The sequence below is a fragment of the Diaphorina citri genome, unplaced genomic scaffold, assembly GCF_000475195.1.
Source record: "Diaphorina citri unplaced genomic scaffold, Diaci psyllid genome assembly version 1.1 scaffold514, whole genome shotgun sequence".
In the NCBI taxonomy this organism is placed as follows: Eukaryota; Metazoa; Arthropoda; class Insecta; order Hemiptera; family Psyllidae; genus Diaphorina; species Diaphorina citri.
In genome coordinates, this window is record NW_007377948.1 from 60582 (window position 1) to 78321 (window position 17740).

At 43.6% G+C, this 17740-nt stretch overlaps 3 protein-coding genes across 4 annotated transcripts in view; all 3 read left to right on the plus strand.

Moving 5' to 3' along the window:
• The window catches only part of LOC103509614, a 25149-nt gene extending 24051 nt beyond the window's left edge, over positions 1 to 1098 (plus strand). Inside the window, exons 3-4 of the mRNA XM_008474236.1 lie at positions 471 to 737; positions 937 to 1098. Of these exons, the coding sequence (XP_008472458.1) occupies positions 471 to 737; positions 937 to 1098 (429 nt within the window). The remainder of the gene's footprint in view (positions 1 to 470; positions 738 to 936) is intronic.
• Positions 1 to 5217, plus strand: part of LOC103509615 (transcription factor HES-1-A) — a 29378-nt gene extending 24161 nt beyond the window's left edge. For both annotated transcript variants that reach the window (XM_026823909.1, XM_017444244.2), the window contains exons 2-7: positions 1428 to 1656; positions 2667 to 2762; positions 3227 to 3358; positions 3852 to 4118; positions 4318 to 4569; positions 4910 to 5217. In XM_026823909.1, the coding sequence (XP_026679710.1) occupies positions 1447 to 1656; positions 2667 to 2762; positions 3227 to 3358; positions 3852 to 4118; positions 4318 to 4569; positions 4910 to 5089 (1137 nt within the window). In that variant the 5' untranslated portion in view covers positions 1428 to 1446 and the 3' untranslated portion in view covers positions 5090 to 5217. The remainder of the gene's footprint in view (positions 1 to 1427; positions 1657 to 2666; positions 2763 to 3226; positions 3359 to 3851; positions 4119 to 4317; positions 4570 to 4909) is intronic.
• Positions 5218 to 6951: 1734 nt separating this feature from the next.
• On the plus strand, positions 6952 to 14585 carry LOC103509616 (transcription factor HES-1-like). The gene is made up of 5 exons (XM_008474239.3): positions 6952 to 6984; positions 8312 to 8578; positions 8784 to 9035; positions 9368 to 9554; positions 14435 to 14585. Exons 1-4 carry the CDS (start codon positions 6952 to 6954, stop codon positions 9545 to 9547), a joined length of 732 nt encoding a protein of 243 aa, XP_008472461.1. The 3' UTR covers positions 9548 to 9554; positions 14435 to 14585.
• Positions 14586 to 17740: the final 3155 nt, after the last annotated feature.

Below are 17740 nucleotides of genomic sequence, written 5' to 3' on the forward strand. Positions count from 1 at the left end.
CCCAAAAAAAAAAAAAAAAAAAAAAAAAAAAAAAACACATACCGAAATGTCAGTGGGGTAATTACTTGATCCGGCAGCACCTCATTGGGAAGTATTGTGTCTCTCTCTTACCACTTATTGCTTATCTCACGATGGACATAAGAATGGACACATTCATTGTCCGCCTTCTAAGGACAACATGATCCCATATGAATAGTGAAAAGGAAGGTGTACAATTACACCCTTAAGGGACATTAATACTCTTACTTATTGTACCTCATATTTTCCCCGTTGCGTTGTCTGTCGTATGCCTTGAGCGGATTATGTTCCTAAGGCAAGCCACTCACTATCAGGTAGACCTGACAGGTGGACCTGATAGCCTGATAACTGATGAGCACACACACTATCAGGTAGATCTGACAGGCGGACCTGATCAGGTCTACCTGATAGTGAGTGACTGGTCTAAAGGTTTTCCTCTTTGTCCTCCCCAGGTGTCCAGGTTTCTCGAAACCCCCGAGCTCCATCTGGGTCTCAGCAGCACCACCTCCTCCACCCCCACTCCTTCCGGCACAGGCAACAAGGCTCTGCCCCTCCCCTCCAAACCTACCCCTTCCTCTCTAGCTCTCGCTTCACTAATGTCGGGAGAACCCGTGATAGATAGCGGCGTACGACAGCGACTGTTTCGACATTTAGAGAACTGCATGAGTGAGATCGATCTGGACTTTAGCGCCTCGGCGGAGAAACTGGGTATTACGCAGGTATGTGATAGGTCCTAGGTTCGATATTTGTGGGAATGCAGACTTGGCCTTAATTTTCTGATCTCACCACTTTTATAGGACGACATTTTTGGATAGGAACTTGGCCTTTTCTTCACATTTGTGTTTTTGTGGTTTATTTTTCAGGAGGAACAAGTATACAATCGATTAATAAATTTATTATCCATTTTTATTCCCTCAGGATTTCTCCTCTGAGGATGACTCCGCATTCCCGATGCTTCGCGTGCGTCCTGAACCCGACAGCAGTACCACGACCCTTCTGCCCGTCACCCACCCAACACCGACCAAGCCCAACGTTACGCCACCCAAGAAGAAGTCCAAAACCAAGATGGCGTTCACATAATTTATCACACTCATCTTCGAGTTCATTCAGCAAAGAAGTCCTCTTTCTCCATTTCTGATCTTTTTACTTTCTATATTAAATATTAGGTATTATTAATGTTTAATCCGTCTAAATGTGCCGTATATCACTTTCTGTACGATCAAGGTATGCTTCAAAATTTTCAGGCACATTATGGAGAAGCCAACCTCTTTGATGTAGTGGTTTGCGTGGTGTACGAGTCTAGAGATTGGTGGTTCCAATAGTTTTCTATTTTACGGGTTTTCTAGTAGAACGACTAATACACCTAATTTTTATGAACGACTAATTACTTTCTATTTTTTATGTTGCAGAACTCAACAATCGCTCATCATGTCAACAACCTCGGAACACAGTGGCGACGGAAACAACAACATCGGCACCCCAGACTCCTCCACTGGCTGTCAAACCAAACCCAGATCCACTGTGAAGAAAGACACGCACAGTCCGCCCCTGAAGAGGTCGCTGAACAAGACCCTGGTGGTGATGAGTAGTCCGCCCCTGGTCGCCTCGAGTAATTCCATACCTCCGGCACTCAAGAGGGTAAATTAATTTCTTCATTTCTTAGGCCAGCCACTGAAGAGGTATGGCTGAAAAAAGGTCCTTCTGTTAGGTCTACCTGATAGTAAGTGGCTGGCCTTAATCATGTTAAAGCCAGCGGGGCTGGCGGGGCAGAGATAGCACGTTGAGTTCGCCAGTACATAATGGTTCACTGACGTTAAGCAACGTTGCGCTTGGTTAGTATTCGGATGGGTGACCATCTGGGTAATTCTGCCGGCTTTTCAACCCAGGCTGGGTGAAGTTAATGTGAGAAGGCGGGTAGCTTGTCTCCAAACGGAGGGTGAATCCCTTGTCTCTTAAGACATTACCATTTGTGAATTGAACCCTTAGGCCAGCCACTCTCTATAAGGTAGTCCTGACAAGTACACCTGATCAGGTCTGCCTGATACCTGATGAGCACACACCATCAGGTAGACCTGACAGGTACGGCGGAAAACAATCAGGCATACCTGTAACCTGTAAGTTGGGTCGGGAGTGAGCTCGGTGCGACGTCCGAGTGGCTGACCTTAGAAAAAGAAGGAAAAAATGGTGACTTGTTGATCGAAATGTAGTTATTTCATCCGGGGATTCCAACCTGCGGTCAAAACTACCTGATTATGGTCAAATCTCAAGGGTTGACATCAAACCTGCGGTCAAGCATTTTTGGGTTGACATCCAACCTGCGGTCAAGCATTTTTGGGTCGGGTGAAAGCGACATCCAAACTGACCGACCGACAGACGACACCGAAGCGAATACAATAGTCCGTCCCTTATACCTTTTTATTACTATTGTAATAATGAAGGAAGGACGGACTGAAAATGGTGACTTGTTGATCGAAATGTAGTTACTTCATCTTCTGTATGTTCACATTTTCAGGCTAACAAACCCCTCATGGAGAAAAGAAGACGAGCTCGCATCAACCAATCTCTGGCTTTATAACCGTTTTGTACCTGTGCTCCCTGACCGCAGGTTGGATGCAGCCATTTCATCTTCTGTATGTTCACATTTTCAGGCTAACAAACCCCTCATGGAGAAAAGAAGACGAGCTCGCATCAACCAATCTCTGGCTTTACTCAAAGCCCTCATCCTAGACTCTGCCAAGACTGAAGTAAGTCTGAGGGTTGGGGTTCGAGTCCTAATAGTGGCATAATAAATTAGTAAGTAGCATCAGTGCGAGATCATCATTTGTGAAAGCTTTGCTTAAGCTAAAATATTATACCTACAAAAAAACATGAGTGTTTCACAGCCGTTTTTATTTCCTAGTCCAGAAATGCCAAGAAAACATCCAAAATCGGTTATAATCTTTACCTTTTTTGTCCTTGGCGTTCGCAAACCGTCCTGTTTGATTTCTATTACTTGTCATTTTGCCTTTTGTTTTAACTTGCCTTATTTTCTTCCTCACAGAATACCAAACATTCGAAACTAGAGAAAGCCGACATGAGAAATGCCAAGAAAACATCCAAAATCGGTTATAATCTTTACCTTTTTTGTCCTTGGCGTTCACAAACCGTCCTGTTTGATTACTTGTCATTTTGCCTTTTGTTTTAACTTGCCTTATTTTCTTCCTCACAGAATACCAAACATTCGAAACTAGAGAAAGCCGACATTCTGGAGCTCACAGTACGACACTTGCAGAGGCAAAAGATCCTATCGTCAGATATACGAAGTAAATACAAAGCGGGTTATGAGGAGTGTTCGAGAGAGGTAAGACTGTGAAGCAGAAGGTTTCGGGTTTGATCCCACAGACAAAAAAAAAAAAAAAAATACCGAAATGTCAATGGGGTAATTACATGATCCGGCAGCACCTCATTGGGAAGTATTGTGTCTCTCTCTTACCACTTATTGCTTATCTGACAATGGACACAAGAATGGACACATTCATTGTCCGCCTTCTAAGGACAACATTATCCCATATGAATAGTGAAAAGGAAGGTGTACAATTACACTCTTAAGGGACATTAATACTCTTTCTTATTGTACCTCATATTTTCCCCATTGCGTTGTCTGTCGTATGCCTTGAGCGGATTATGTTCCTAAGGCAAGCCACTCACTATCAGGTAGACCTGACAGGTGGACCTGATAGCCTGATAACTGATGAGCACACACACACTATCAGGTAGATCTGACAGGCGGACCTGATCAGGTCTACCTGATAGTGAGTGACTGGTCTAAAGGTTTTCCTCTTTGTCCTCCCCAGGTGTCCAGGTTTCTCGAAACCCCCGAGCTCCATCTGGGTCTCAGCAGCACCACCTCCTCCACCCCCACTCCTTCCGGCACAGGCAACAAGGCTCTGCCCCTCCCCTCCAAACCTACCCCTTCCTCTCTAGCTCTCGCTTCACTAATGTCGGGGGAACCAGTGATAGATAGCGGCGTACGACAGCGACTATTCCGACATTTAGAGAACTGCATGAGTGAGATCGATCTGGACTTTAGCGCCTCGGCGGAGAAACTGGGTATTACGCAGGTATGTGATAGGTCCTAGGTTCGATATTTGTGGGAATGCAGACTTGGCCTTAATTTTCTGATCTCACCACTTTTATAGGACGACATTTTTGGATAGGAACTTGGCCTTTTCTTCACATTTGTGTTTTTGTGGTTTATTTTTCAGGAGGAACAAGTATACAATCGATTAATAAATTTATTATCCATTTTTATTCCCTCAGGATTTCTCCTCTGAGGATGACTCCGCATTCCCGATGCTTCGCGTGCGTCCTGAACCCGACAGCAGTACCACGACCCTTCTGCCCGTCACCCACCCAACACCGACCAAGCCCAACGTTACGCCACCCAAGAAGAAGTCCAAAACCAAGATGGCGTCGGTGGGAGGAGGGGGTGAGAAGACAGCGAGTGATATCAGTGATAGTAATAGTAATCAGAGTAGTAGTGCTGTGGAAAGCGCCATGTCAGTGCTACAGGTAAAGTAAAGGTAGAAACACTACCATCACGTCACGTGAAGTCATGGGGAGTCAGAAAGATGTAGTTCAAAGCTTCAAAGTTTTCCCATAATATTGTAGGTGATTTCGTTCAGGACTGCCACACCACTATCACGCTGCTTTAAAAGAACAAGCACAAGTCCTCACAATGGTTGACTGCAGTTCAGGACAAGCCAATGAAACAGTGCTAGAGCTAGAGACCATTAATCCGGTGTATGGCAGATAAAAAGATATCTTTTCTTTATTCTCCCATCGCCATTCGGCTAAAGCTAAAGCCGCTACAACAACAACAACAACTTACAGGGTGATCTTCCTGTTTCAGTTAATCCCATCTCGTCTACCGGATGGTCAGGTAGTGTTCATTCTCCCCAACTACATGGCACCGTCTACTTCGCCACCCTGTAAGGATGATCTCAAGTCCTCCCCTCCCCCCCTGTCCAGTCTAGATCAGCCCCTGGACTTCAGCATAAAGCGAGACGACTCCATGTGGAGACCCTGGTAATGGAAAAGCCGCGGGTTCGAGTCCCGATCGAGGAGGAAAAGAGTGGAAAGGGGTTTTCATAATCAATATTTAAATAAATCAATAATTTTTTGATAATCAAAAAGGGTTTTGATAATAAATAATGCGGCTTATAGAATATGTTAAGTAGAACAATAACCAGTAGTGATCTGTAGACCTCACCTCACGCAGCCTCTTTAGCCCAAGCGAACAAGTAAAATTTGTGGGCACCAGCTTGTGTTTCCAACTCTTTCAAACGCTATCTCACGCCACCGAGTGGTTAAACTAAAAAATATTGTATTTTCCTTGAATAGAGGGAAAATGGGCTGCTTCAGAAGAGGGGAAATCATCTCAGACTCCGAAAGAAAGAAAAAAAAAATCTGGTGTGAACATCACACGACTTTCCTTATCCTTTTGAATGATGCTTATTTGAGTGTTCTTTTACCCTAACTTTCACAATATCTCTAACCGTTTTGTCGCTATAGCTGAAAACCGCCAAAAAGCGGTCGAAAAACCGCCAACCGCAGCACCTATTTTAACCAAACGTTTTGGGTTGCATCCTTGTCACATTTATGAACTACATACCAAATTTCAAGTCTCTAGCTCATGCCGTTCCCGAGATATTGTTAAATTACAACGAAAAGCGGTAAAATGTCGCCAACCGTTGCACCGGTCTTAACCAAAAGTTTCGTCTCGCATCCTTGTCACATTTGACATCTACATACCAAATTTCAAGTCTCTAGCTCTTACCGTTCTCGAGATATTTTGTTTGTGTCGCATTCTTGTCACATTTGAAAGATACATACCAAATTTCAAGTCTCTAGCTCTTACCGTTCTCGAGATATTTTGTTTACAGACAGGAGACGGACCAATGGCTGAAACTTTGGATTTAGGCTCTAGGGACCTCAAAACTTGTTTTGGCACTAAAAACTGACCATCGAAATTTTGACCCGATTACATTACTTTCTTCCCTATAGGATAAGGAAAGTAAAAAACGAGTTGTTTGCAACTACGAGTACTTAGTAGTAGGCTTGCCAAATATCCAAAATGTCGATTCGGGACGCGAATCCTCGAACATAATTGCCAAATCCGCGAATATAATCGCAAAATCCGCGAACAATATCGCCAAATCCGCGACCTTAATCGCCAAATCCGCGAACAAAATCGCCAAATCCGCGAACATAATCGCGAAATCCGCGAACATAATCGCGAAATCCGCGGCAGCACCTCATTGGGAAGTATTGTGTCTCTCTCTTACCACTTATTGCTTATCTCACGATGGACATAAGAATGGACACATTCATTGTCCGCCTTCTAAGGACAACATGATCCCATATGAATAGTGAAAAGGAAGGTGTACAATTACACCCTTAAGGGACATTAATACTCTTACTTATTGTACCTCATATTTTCCCCGTTGCGTTGTCTGTCGTATGCCTTGAGCGGATTATGTTCCTAAGGCAAGCCACTCACTATCAGGTAGACCTGACAGGTGGACCTGATAGCCTGATAACTGATGAGCACACACACTATCAGGTAGATCTGACAGGCGGACCTGATCAGGTCTACCTGATAGTGAGTGACTGGTCTAAAGGTTTTCCTCTTTGTCAGACGAGTATTTTAACTTTTGCACAAGAAGAATTATGGAAAAGGAGGAGGGGAAGAAGAAGGAAGAAGGAGGAAGAAGAAGGAGGAGGAGGAGGAAGAAGAAGAGTAAAAGGAGGAGGAAGAGAAAAAAGAAGAGAAGAAGGAGGGGTAGAAGAAGGAAGAGAAGGAGGAGGGGAAGGAAGAGAAGCAGCTGTATAATTCCCCGCAGCAATTTGTAGAAGCTTGCGTTAGAAAAAATAAAAGAAGAAAATACATAAATGCTTTCGAAAAAGTTGAAAAAGCACAACGAGGTATAGTCTGTCCATTTTAGCTTGAGATTTTTTTTATTTTTTATTTATTTTTATTTTTTTTTCATCAAAAGGATTTCCGCCCAGCTCGGATTTTATCCTGATGGGATAATGTTCATTTTCGGAACGACTGGCTTTCTCCAATCCTATCTTCCTTCTCTCTTCGATTGCGGGACGATAAGACCTTAGCAGTTATCTACAGTTCCCTCTGTCACACCTCTAAAAGAAAAAAAAAATCAACGTTGCCAAACTTACCACGATTAAGCAACGATGTCAAACTTAACATATCGGTTCAAAAAATAAAATGTTTCAAAGAAGTTGGAAAAGAACGAGGTAACAGTTTTCTAAACCCGGCCACTCACTATCAGGTGAACCTGATTAAGCGTAGGTACCTGTCAGGTCTACCTGATAGCTGATGAGCACACACACTATCAGGTAGACCTGACAGGCAAGCCTGATCAGGCGTACTTGTCAGGTTTACCTGATACCCGATGAGGACACTCCCTATTAGGTAGACCTGACTGGTACGCCTGAACAGGTCGGCCTGTCAGATCTACCTGACAGTGAGTGGCCAGCGAAGTATTTTCTTTTATTTTTGGTACTGATGGTGTTCATAGTCTGGCTGAGGGACTATAAACAGAGAGTAGATCAGCGTCTAGCTATAGGGGACTATAAACAGGGAGTAGACTAGTCCAAATTTCCTCACGCTATATCAATAGCGAAGGTTGAGTGCGAAGGGCATCCCACTCGGAAAATTTTGTTTAGCCCAAAACCAGTTGGCCTCAAAGCGATTCTCTAAAGCTGCCGACGACAAACGCCGACCCCATCTGAACATGGGAAAAGGCGGAGGAGGAGAAGAAGAAGAAGATGGTGTTTATAGGAGTCCAGTACGGGCCCTTTTCTTCATGAGTTCCAAAGATCACTAAACAATAGCCTCCGTAATAGTGAGTAGGTACTATTGTCCAAGCGGTAGTTAGAGGGTACCTGTGGGGTGCTAATTCCAAGAGGTAATTATAAACCTGTGTAATGTCCTCACTCAAATGTCATGGGTGGAGCTTCCCCATTGTCAATTGACGCACTACAGCTTGTTTCCTAATGGTTTCATGTACCTACAATGTACCTTGTACCATTCGCTCACTCTCTTTTTGTCTTGTATTTCTTAAGTGTCTGTCAGTAGAATAAAAATTCGACTTGGTGAGCTTCAGGGTCGGTTGAGTTAGTTGAGTACTTACCTGAACAAAGGGTTTCCACTAAAGAAAGAGTCCTTTGGCATCATAGATTTATTTTTCACAAAACGTTTGGTAAAAAGGAGCCTCTTTGTCCTCCCCAGGTGTCCAGGTTTCTCGAAACCCCCGAGCTCCATCTGGGTCTCAGCAGCACCACCTCCTCCACCCCCACTCCTTCCGGCACAGGCAACAAGGCTCTGCCCCTCCCCTCCAAACCTACCCCTTCCTCTCTAGCTCTCGCTTCACTAATGTCGGGGGAACCAGTGATAGATAGCGGCGTACGACAGCGACTATTCCGACATTTAGAGAACTGCATGAGTGAGATCGATCTGGACTTTAGCGCCTCGGCGGAGAAACTGGGCATCACGCAGGTATGTGAGAGGTCCTGGGTTCGATATTTGTGGGAATGCAGACTTTGCCTTAATTTTCTGATCTCACCACTTTTATAGGACGACATTTTTGGATAGGAACTTGGCCTTTTTTTTCACATTTGTGTTTTTGTGGTTTATTTTTCAGGAGGAACAAGTATAGTATACAATCGATTAATAAATTTATTATCCATTTCTATTCCCTCAGGATTTCTCCTCTGAGGATGACTCCGCATTCCCGATGCTTCGCGTGCGTCCTGAACCCGACAGCAGCACCACGACCCTTCTGCCCGTCACCCACCCAACACCGACCAAGCCCAACGTTACGCCACCCAAGAAGAAGTCCAAAACCAAGATGGCGTCGGTGGGAGGAGGGGGTGAGAAGACAGCGAGTGATATCAGTGATAGTAACAGTAATCAGAGTAGTAGTGCTGTGGAAAGCGCCATGTCAGTGCTACAGGTAAAGTAAGGGTAGAAACACTACCATCACGTCACGTGAAGTCATGGGGAGTCAGAAAGATGTAGTCCAAAGCTTCAAAGTTTTCCCATAATATTGTAGGTAATTTCGTTCAGGACTGCCACACCACTATCACGCTGCTTTAAAAGAACAAGCACAAGTCCTCACAATGGTTGACTGCAGTTCAGGACAAGTCAATTAAACAGTGCTAGAGCTAGAGACCATTAATCCGGAGAATAAAGAAAAGATAAAAAGATATCTTTTCTTTATTCTCCCATCGCCATTCGGCTAAAGCCGCTACAACAACAACTTACAGGGTGATCTTCCTGTTTCAGTTAATCCCATCTCGTCTACCGGATGGTCAGGTAGTGTTCATTCTCCCCAACTACATGGCACCGTCTACTTCGCCACCCTGTAAGGATGATCTCAAGTCCTCCCCTCCCCCCCTGTCCAATCTAGATCAGCCCCTTGATTTCAGCATAAAGCGAGACGACTCCATGTGGAGACCCTGGTAATGGAAAGGCCGCAAAGTTTGGATTAAAGTTTACAAAATAATTTGAAATCAACCAATCAAATTGCTTATTTCAAAAGATAAACTAAGTTCAAGTAAAACCTCTGATCTTATTATATATCAAAATTTCCTTTTTCATTCATTACAGGCTAACTGTCCTCTCGATACAAATGATCAATTAGCCCCTATCCCCCGTCTAGGAAGGCCCAAACCCTTCTCTCATGGAGTCACCTCCAGATTCCTTCTCCACTACTGACTCCAATGCCACCTCCACTAACGCCCAAGATTCATTGTCCTCTCAACACAGACCTCCACCATCTCTAGACAATCCAACTACCAACTATCAGGAACCAAATTTCAATTATCAGGAAGCGGATTCAAATAATCGGGATCCAAATTTCAAATATCAGGAGTCAAATTGCGTTAATCACGAATCAAATTCGAAATATCGGAACGCAACATCCAATAATTGCCGAGACCCGAATTCCAACTGTCGCAACCCAACTTCCAACTATCAGGACGCAACTTCTAACTATGATGATCCAGCTTCCAATTACCAGGAGCCAAGTTCGAAATATCGGGATCCAACTTCCACCTTTGACAACCCAAATCATAGCGAGCACCCGACAAATCCATCTCCCACGGCCAACCAAAAACCTTCACCTCATCACCAACGGGATCTGCCAACAGCCACGGCAACCTCAGGGGATCTTCACAGTCCTCCCGCGGCCTATTCAGACCCTCCACAGGGTTGCACCCCAGGGTGCACCCCTGAGGCCCCAGGATACCCGGATTCGGCCCCCTGTTTCGGCCTAACTCCGGACTCACTTGTATTTATAGGGAGTCCCGAATCAACTTCGTATTCTGCTACAGGGAGTTTCAGAAATGCTGAGTCGCCGTCACTTCATGAGAAGTCACTCCAGGATGAGGTAAGTGGATGTCGCGGTAGCTTGTGGGTTGGGCTGTAATCAGATTTTTAAACTCGGTTTAATTTTAACTCTTAGATAAAGCGGATTAGGCGGATTTTTTTCGGAAATCAACTAAACATATTGCTAGGATAACTAGGATTGCTTCCAAGAGTTAAATTGGAACTGATTTTAAATTTCGGAGTAAAGCCTCCGTCAGTAAAAACCTTGGTAGTTATACAATGACCTCAAAACCCATGGTAGATGAATTAAAAAAAAAAAAAAAAAGTTCTTCCCTAAAGGGGGCTTGGCTAAAAAAGGGAAAAAAGGGCCGAGATCAATATTTTTCTAGCAAATTTAATTTAACGTGCTTTACAATCACACTTCAACACAAACATTAGGTACGAAATTCTCGTGCTTTATAACTGCTGAACAGTGCAATAGTCCTAAATTGAAATGGACGCGGCACATAAGGGATCAGGAAGAGACCGCCATAACATTATAATAACTGCTGAACATAAAATCCTACCTACGTGAGAAGCCCCCAAAATTTTTAGAGAATTATTTGATTAATAAATAAATTCATACCATTCTGACAGCTGTCTTTCCCCATATGAGTTATGTTATGACTAAATTAGTCACCTACATAAATATTTTCTACATTGATGTAGCGGGTCACTCATTGTGACACACGTAACAAATCTACCGCTCAATACGTCACACGCTGTCACCATTCGACTGCAGCAATCCCACACACCCTAGAGAGAGAGAGCGTTTGGCTTAAAGAGAGAAGAGAGAGCAGCTCGTTAAAATGCCCCCTTCCTCCCTCTCTCCAGAGCCATCAGCATAGCGATGCATAATATTTCATTCCCGCCCCACCGCTCATCCAGGCTCCCGGCAAGCACTTTACCTCCCCTCCTCCTGCGGGATTCCCTCCTCCCCCCGCGCCCACCCCACCTTGAACGCTGGCACGCGACAACCCCGAGAGTTCGACTCAATATCGCATCGCTTCCCACACACTCCGACCCCCCTACCTCGCCCGCCACAAAGCTTCTACCCCGCGGCAACATTTGCGACTCCTCCGACCCTCCTACCTCGCCGCCACAGAGCTTCCACCCCGCGCCGAGCTCGTGACCCCTCTGACCCTCCACCTTGCCGGCACAGAGCTGCTATCTCCCGCCCACCCCGCACCGACACCTGTGACCCCTCTGAACCGCCCGCCTCATCTTGCCAGCACGCCCCGATGTCTTCACTCTTCACTTTTGCCACTTGTACCTTTTTCACCGACTCGATTCGTGCTTCCCCCCCCCCCCCCCTTTGTCAGTCGAGTATTTTAACTTTTGCACAAGAAGAATTATGGAAAAGAAGGAGGGGAAGAAGGAGGAGGAAGAAGAAGAGTAGAAGGAGGAGGAAGAGTAAAAAGAAGAGAAGAAGGAGGGGTAGAAGAAGGAAGAGAAGCAGGAGGGGAAAGAAGAGTAAAAGGAGAAGCAGCTGTATAATTCCCCGCAGCAATTTGTAGAAGCTTGCGTTGGAAAAAATAAAAGAAGAAAATACATAAATGCTTTCGAAAAAGTTGAAAAAGCACAACGAGGTAGGTATAGTCTGTCCATTTTAGCTTGAGATTTTTTTTTATTTTATTTTATTTATTTTTTTTTTTTCATCAAAAGGATTTCCGCCCAGCTCGGATTTTATCCTGATGGGATAATGTTCATTTTCGGAACGGCTGGCTTTCTCCTATCCTATCTTCCTTCTCTCTTCGATTTCGGGACGATAAGACCTTAGCAGTTATCTACAGTTCCCTCTGTCACACCTCTAAAAGAAAAAAAGAAAAAAAAAATCAACGTTGTCAAACTTACCACGATTAAGCAACGATGTCAAACTTAACATATCGGTTCAAAAAATAAAATGTTTCAAAGAAGTTGGAAAAGAACGAGGTATTGTCTGTCCATTTGCGCATGTCAATTTTTAAGACCTTTGTGAGATATCAAAAGACAAAGCAATGTTTCCATCCAGTATTTGAGTGAACCGTAGAACCTAATCAGTAAGAGACCCAAGGTCCGATCGATTCCAAAATCTACCAGAAAAAAAGGTCTTTGCTGAACATTTTTGCCAATGTTCAAGTTGAGATCACAAAAATCCCACCACAAAAACTCTCAAACTAATAGAAAGAGACTATAGCACTACCTAACAGTAGGGTGGGGTGAGTGGGCTTGAAAATAATGAGGGATTTTTTTGGAATTCTCTGCCTATGAATGTGTTTTACAATCATTTGATTTCACAGTTTGAAACTTGGCCACAGAAATTCCCAGGCTAAAAGTGACAGCTTATAGCAATATCTAACTAACAATAGGGTGGGCGGTGGGGGTGAGTGAGCTTGGAACTAATGAGGGATTTTTTTGGAATTCTCTGCCCATGATGTGTTTTACAATCATTTGATTTCACAGTTTGAAACTTGGCCACAGAAATTCCCAGGCTAAAAGTGATAGCTTATACTGCTTATAGCAATATCTAACTAACAATAGGGTGGGGGTGAGTGAGCTTGGAACTAATGAGGGAATTTCTTTGAATTCTCTACCTATGATGTGTTATACAAACACAGGGGCTCACTCGTATAACCTATACATTACAGTAGTATAGGTGGGGGAAATAGAAGATATTATAGAATGTACCTACAGAAGGATAAAAGGTATGTTAGCCAGGGGAGGCCCGTATCTAGGATTTTGTCAAGGGAGGGGGGCGAGGTCCAAACACTAATGGACGGGGGGGGGATGCTCCAAAATTTTCGGAGTCTGGCCCACACTGCAAGTGGAAAATTAAGCGTGGAAAATTAATTAAAATTAAAATTAAGATACAGGCCACATGCGTCTAATGTAGCAGTTGTTCCATTGCTACGAAATAAAAACGGCGGTGGAACACTCATCTTTTTAAAAAAAAAAAAAAAAAAAAAAAAAAAAAGCTCTCGACCTCACAATTTTGGGACCTTGACGTACAGTAAAGGAGAAAAATGAAGCTCGAGGGGGGGGGAATGAGCCAGGGGAAGTTGAAAGAGGTTTGGGAGGGACAAGTGGAGCACATTCCATAATTTGCTAGCTACTCTTCCTTCACATAATTTATCACACTCATCTTCGAGTTCATTCAGCAAAGAAGTCCTCTTTCTCCATTTCTGATCTTTTTACTTTCTACTTATATTAAATATTATTATTAATGTTTAATCCGTCTAAATGTGCCGTATATCACTTTCTGTACGATCAAGGTATGCTTCAAAAATTTCAGGCACATTATGGAGAAGCCAACCTCTTTGATGTAGTGGTTTGCGTGGTGTACGAGTCTAGAGATTGGTGGTTCTAATAGTTTTCTATTTTACGGGTTTTCTAGTAGAACGACCAATACACCTAATTTTTACTAATTTTTATGAACGACTAATTTCTATTCTATTCTATTTATTTCTATTTTTTATGTTGCAGAACTCAACAATCGCTCATCATGTCAACAACTTCCGAACACAGTGGCGACGGAAACAACAACATCGGCACCCCAGACTCCTCCACTGGCTGTCAAACCAAACCCAGATCCTCTGTGAAGAAAGACACGCACAGTCCGCCCCTGAAGAGGTCGCTGAACAAGACCCTGGTGGTGATGAGTAGTCCGCCCCTGGTCGCCTCCCAATGAAACAGTGCTAGAGCTAGAGACCATTAATCCGGTGTATGGCAGATAAAAAGATATCTTTTCTTTATTCTCCCATCGCCATTCGGCTAAAGCCGCTACAACAACAACTTACAGGGTGATCTTCCTGTTTCAGTTAATCCCATCTCGTCTACCGGATGGTCAGGTAGTGTTCATTCTCCCCAACTACATGGCACCGTCTACTTCGCCACCCTGTAAGGATGATCTCAAGTCCTCCCCTCCCCCCCTGTCCAATCTAGATCAGCCCCTTGATTTCAGCATAAAGCGAGACGACTCCATGTGGAGACCCTGGTAATGGAAAGGCCGCGGGTTCGAGTCCCGACCGAGGAGGAAAAGAGTGGAAAGGGGTTTTGATAATCAATATTTAAATGAATCAATAATTTTTTGATAATCATAAAGGGTTTTGATAATAAATAATGCGGCTTATAGAATATGTTAAGTAGAACAATAACCAGTAGTAATCTGTAGACCTCACCTCACGCAGCCTCTTTAGCCCAAGCGAATAAGTAAAATTTGTGGGCACCAGCTTGAGTTTCCAACTCTTTGAAACGCTATCTCACGACACCGAGTGGTTAAACTAAAAAATATTGTATTTTCCTTTAATAGAGGGAAAATGGGCTGCTTCAGAAGAGGGGAAATCATCTCAGACTCCGAAAGGAAGAAAAAAAAATCTCCTGTGAACATCACACGACTTTCCTTATCCTTTTGAATGATGCTTATTTGATTGTTCTTTTACCCTAACTTTCACAATATCTCTAACCGTTTAGTCGCTATAGCTGGAAACCGAAAAGCGGTCGAAACCCGCCAAAAAGCGGTGAAAATACCAACCGCAGCACCTATTTTAACCAAACGTTTTGAGTTGCATCCTTGTCACATTTATGAACTACATACCAAATTTCAAGTCTCTAGCTCATGCCGTTCCCGAGATATTGTTAAATTACACCAAAAAGCGGTAAAATGCCGCCAACCGTTGCACCGGTCTTGACCAAAAGTTTCGTGTCGCATCCTTGTCACATTTGACAGCTACATACCAAATTTCAACTCTCTAGCTCTTACCGTTCTCGAGATATTTTGTTTACAGACAGACAGACACACACACACGGACCAATGGCTGAAACTTTGGATTTAGGCTCTAGAGACCTCAAAACGTGTTTTGACACTAAAAACTGACCATCGAAAATTTGACCCGATTACATTACTTTCCTTCCTATAGGATAACGAAAGTAAAAATTAACCTACTGTTTAGTTCAAGTAACACTGGACAATTGGAAAGTTAAAGCAAACCAGCCTTGTGTAAGTGGTAGGCCGTGGGTTCGATTCCCGCCTGGACCTTAGCAGTAACAGTTCCCTCTATAGCATGAGTGTCTGGCCTTATTCGAGCAGTATAGACAATATTTTTTGACGCTGACACTGATTGACCCTAACATGAACCCGTTTTCGGTATTTCCTAGTTGTGGGTGACCCTGTTTAGACTGCGGGGGTAAAGGGACTTTTCAGTCTTACGCTAGCAGCATAAACAAGGTACATTATATTCTATTCTTTTCTTACAGTCATCAAGTAATCCGGGCTTTCCATCGTACGGCAATCTTCAAATCCCATTGGCTAATGGCAACATTATGAAGATACCGGTCACTTCCATCAACATATCCGAGGAGGTGAACAAGACGGGGATATGGAAACAAGTCAACAAGGGAGACAAGAAAGTACCTCCGTCCAAACCAAGGTAAGATTTTTTTTTCAAGAGGTTTGACAGAGGGAACTGTAACTGCTATGGTCTTATCGGCCCGAAATCGAAGAGAGAAGGAAGACAGGATTAGGAGAAAGCCAGCCGTTCCGAGAACGAACATTATCCCATCAGGATAAAATCTGCCCCGGGCGGGAATCGAACCCGCGGCCTAGCGCTTACGAGGCAGACGCACTACCAACTAAGCTAACTAGGCTGGCCTCTGCTAAGGTCTTATCGTTCTGAAAGCGAAGAGATTGAAGACAGGATAGAAGAAAGTCAGCCGTTCCGAGAACAAACGTTATCTGTTGAGGATAAAGTCCACCCTAGGGCGGGGATCGAACCAAGGCAGACGGACTATCCAAGCTATGTAGACTGACTCTAAAATATTTAGAAGGTGTTAGGTATTTGCATTATGTATTGTTCAAGCGCTTTCCTACTTTGTCTTTCAAACAGTTCTCGAGTGTTACTTCATTTAAAACCCTTAGAATCTGTAGATATCCAAGCTTTTGACTTTGTCAACAGATAAAAAAAATAGGAAAAAAATCCATCCCAGTCTGAGTCCCTTAAAGGAACTTTTTTGTTACGAAGTTTTTTTAGGGAACACGGCCCAGGGCATAATTCGGTGTGAATTTAACCCAAGCTGCGTTTCTTAAAGGAACTTTTTTGTGCGAAGTTTTTTTTATGGAACGCCGCCCAAGACGTGAAATTCCGTGTGAGTTTCGGAGTAATTAACAGACAATCATCCTGTCTGAAATAATTCAAGATAAGATAGACTTAGAGGGGAAAAGGTCAAAGTAACCTTACTGGTGATGTTGGTGGGGTATTTGTCGACCATAATAAAAATAAAATTAGGTAATTAATCACTGGCAATCCTGTTCAATCCCAACCGCTGCTGCTCCACAACAGCAGCAACTGAGCTGCTAAGGTCTTATCGTTCTGAAAGCGAAGAGATTGAAGACAGGATAGAAGAAAGTCAGCCGTTCCGAGAACAAACGTTATCTGTTGAGGATAAAATTCACCCTAGGGCGGGGATCGAACCAAGGCAGACGGACTATCCAAACTATGTAGACTGACTCTAAAATATTTATAAGGTGTTATTTGCATTATGTATTGTTCAAGCGCTTTCCTACTTTGTCTTTCAAACAGTTCTCAAGTGTTCATTCAAAACCCTTAGAATCTGTAGGTATCCAAGCTTTAACTTTGTCAACAGATATATAAAAAAAAGGAAAAAAATCCATCCCAGTCTGAGTCCCTTAAAGGAACTTTTTTGTTACGAAGTTTTTTTAGGGAACACGGCCCAGGGCATAATTGGGTGTGAATTTAACCCAAGCTGCGTTCCTTAAAGGAACTTTTTTGTGCGAAGTTTTTTTATGGAACGGCGCCCAGGACGTGAAATTCGGTGTGAGTTTCGGAGTAATTAGCAGACAATCATCCTGTCTGAAATAATGCAAGATAAGATAGACTGAGGGGAAAAAGGTCAAAGTAGCCTTACTGGTGATGGTGGTGGGGTATTTGTTGACCATAATAAAAATAAAATTAGGTAATTAATCACTGGCAATCCTGTTCAATCCCAACCGCTGCTGCTCCACAACAGCAGCAACTGAGCTCTTGTGGAAAGATAGTACCCTTACCCTGGTAAAGCCAATGCACTGTGTCAGGGCGCCAGCCTAGTTAGCTTAGTTGGTAGTGCGTCTGCCTTGGAAGCGCTAGGCCGCGGGTTCGATTCCCGCCCGGGGCGGATTTTATCCTGATGGGATAATGTTCGTTTTCGGAACGGCTGGCTGTCTCCTATCCTGTCTTCCTTCTCTCTTCGATTTCGGGACGATAAGACCATAGCAGTTACAGTGTTAGCTTAGTTGGTAGTGCGTCTGCCTTGCAAGCG

Bases quoted from the DNA above. Each gene is read 5' to 3' on its own strand.
- LOC103509616 (XM_008474239.3), top strand. From the start codon at position 6,952: ATGCTTTCGAAAAAGTTGAAAAAGCACAACGAG. The intron at 8,579-8,783 runs GTATGTGAGAGG...CTATTCCCTCAG, and splicing joins AGAAACTGGGCATCACGCAG to GATTTCTCCTCTGAGGATGA. The intron at 9,036-9,367 runs GTAAAGTAAGGG...TTCCTGTTTCAG, and splicing joins GCGCCATGTCAGTGCTACAG to TTAATCCCATCTCGTCTACC.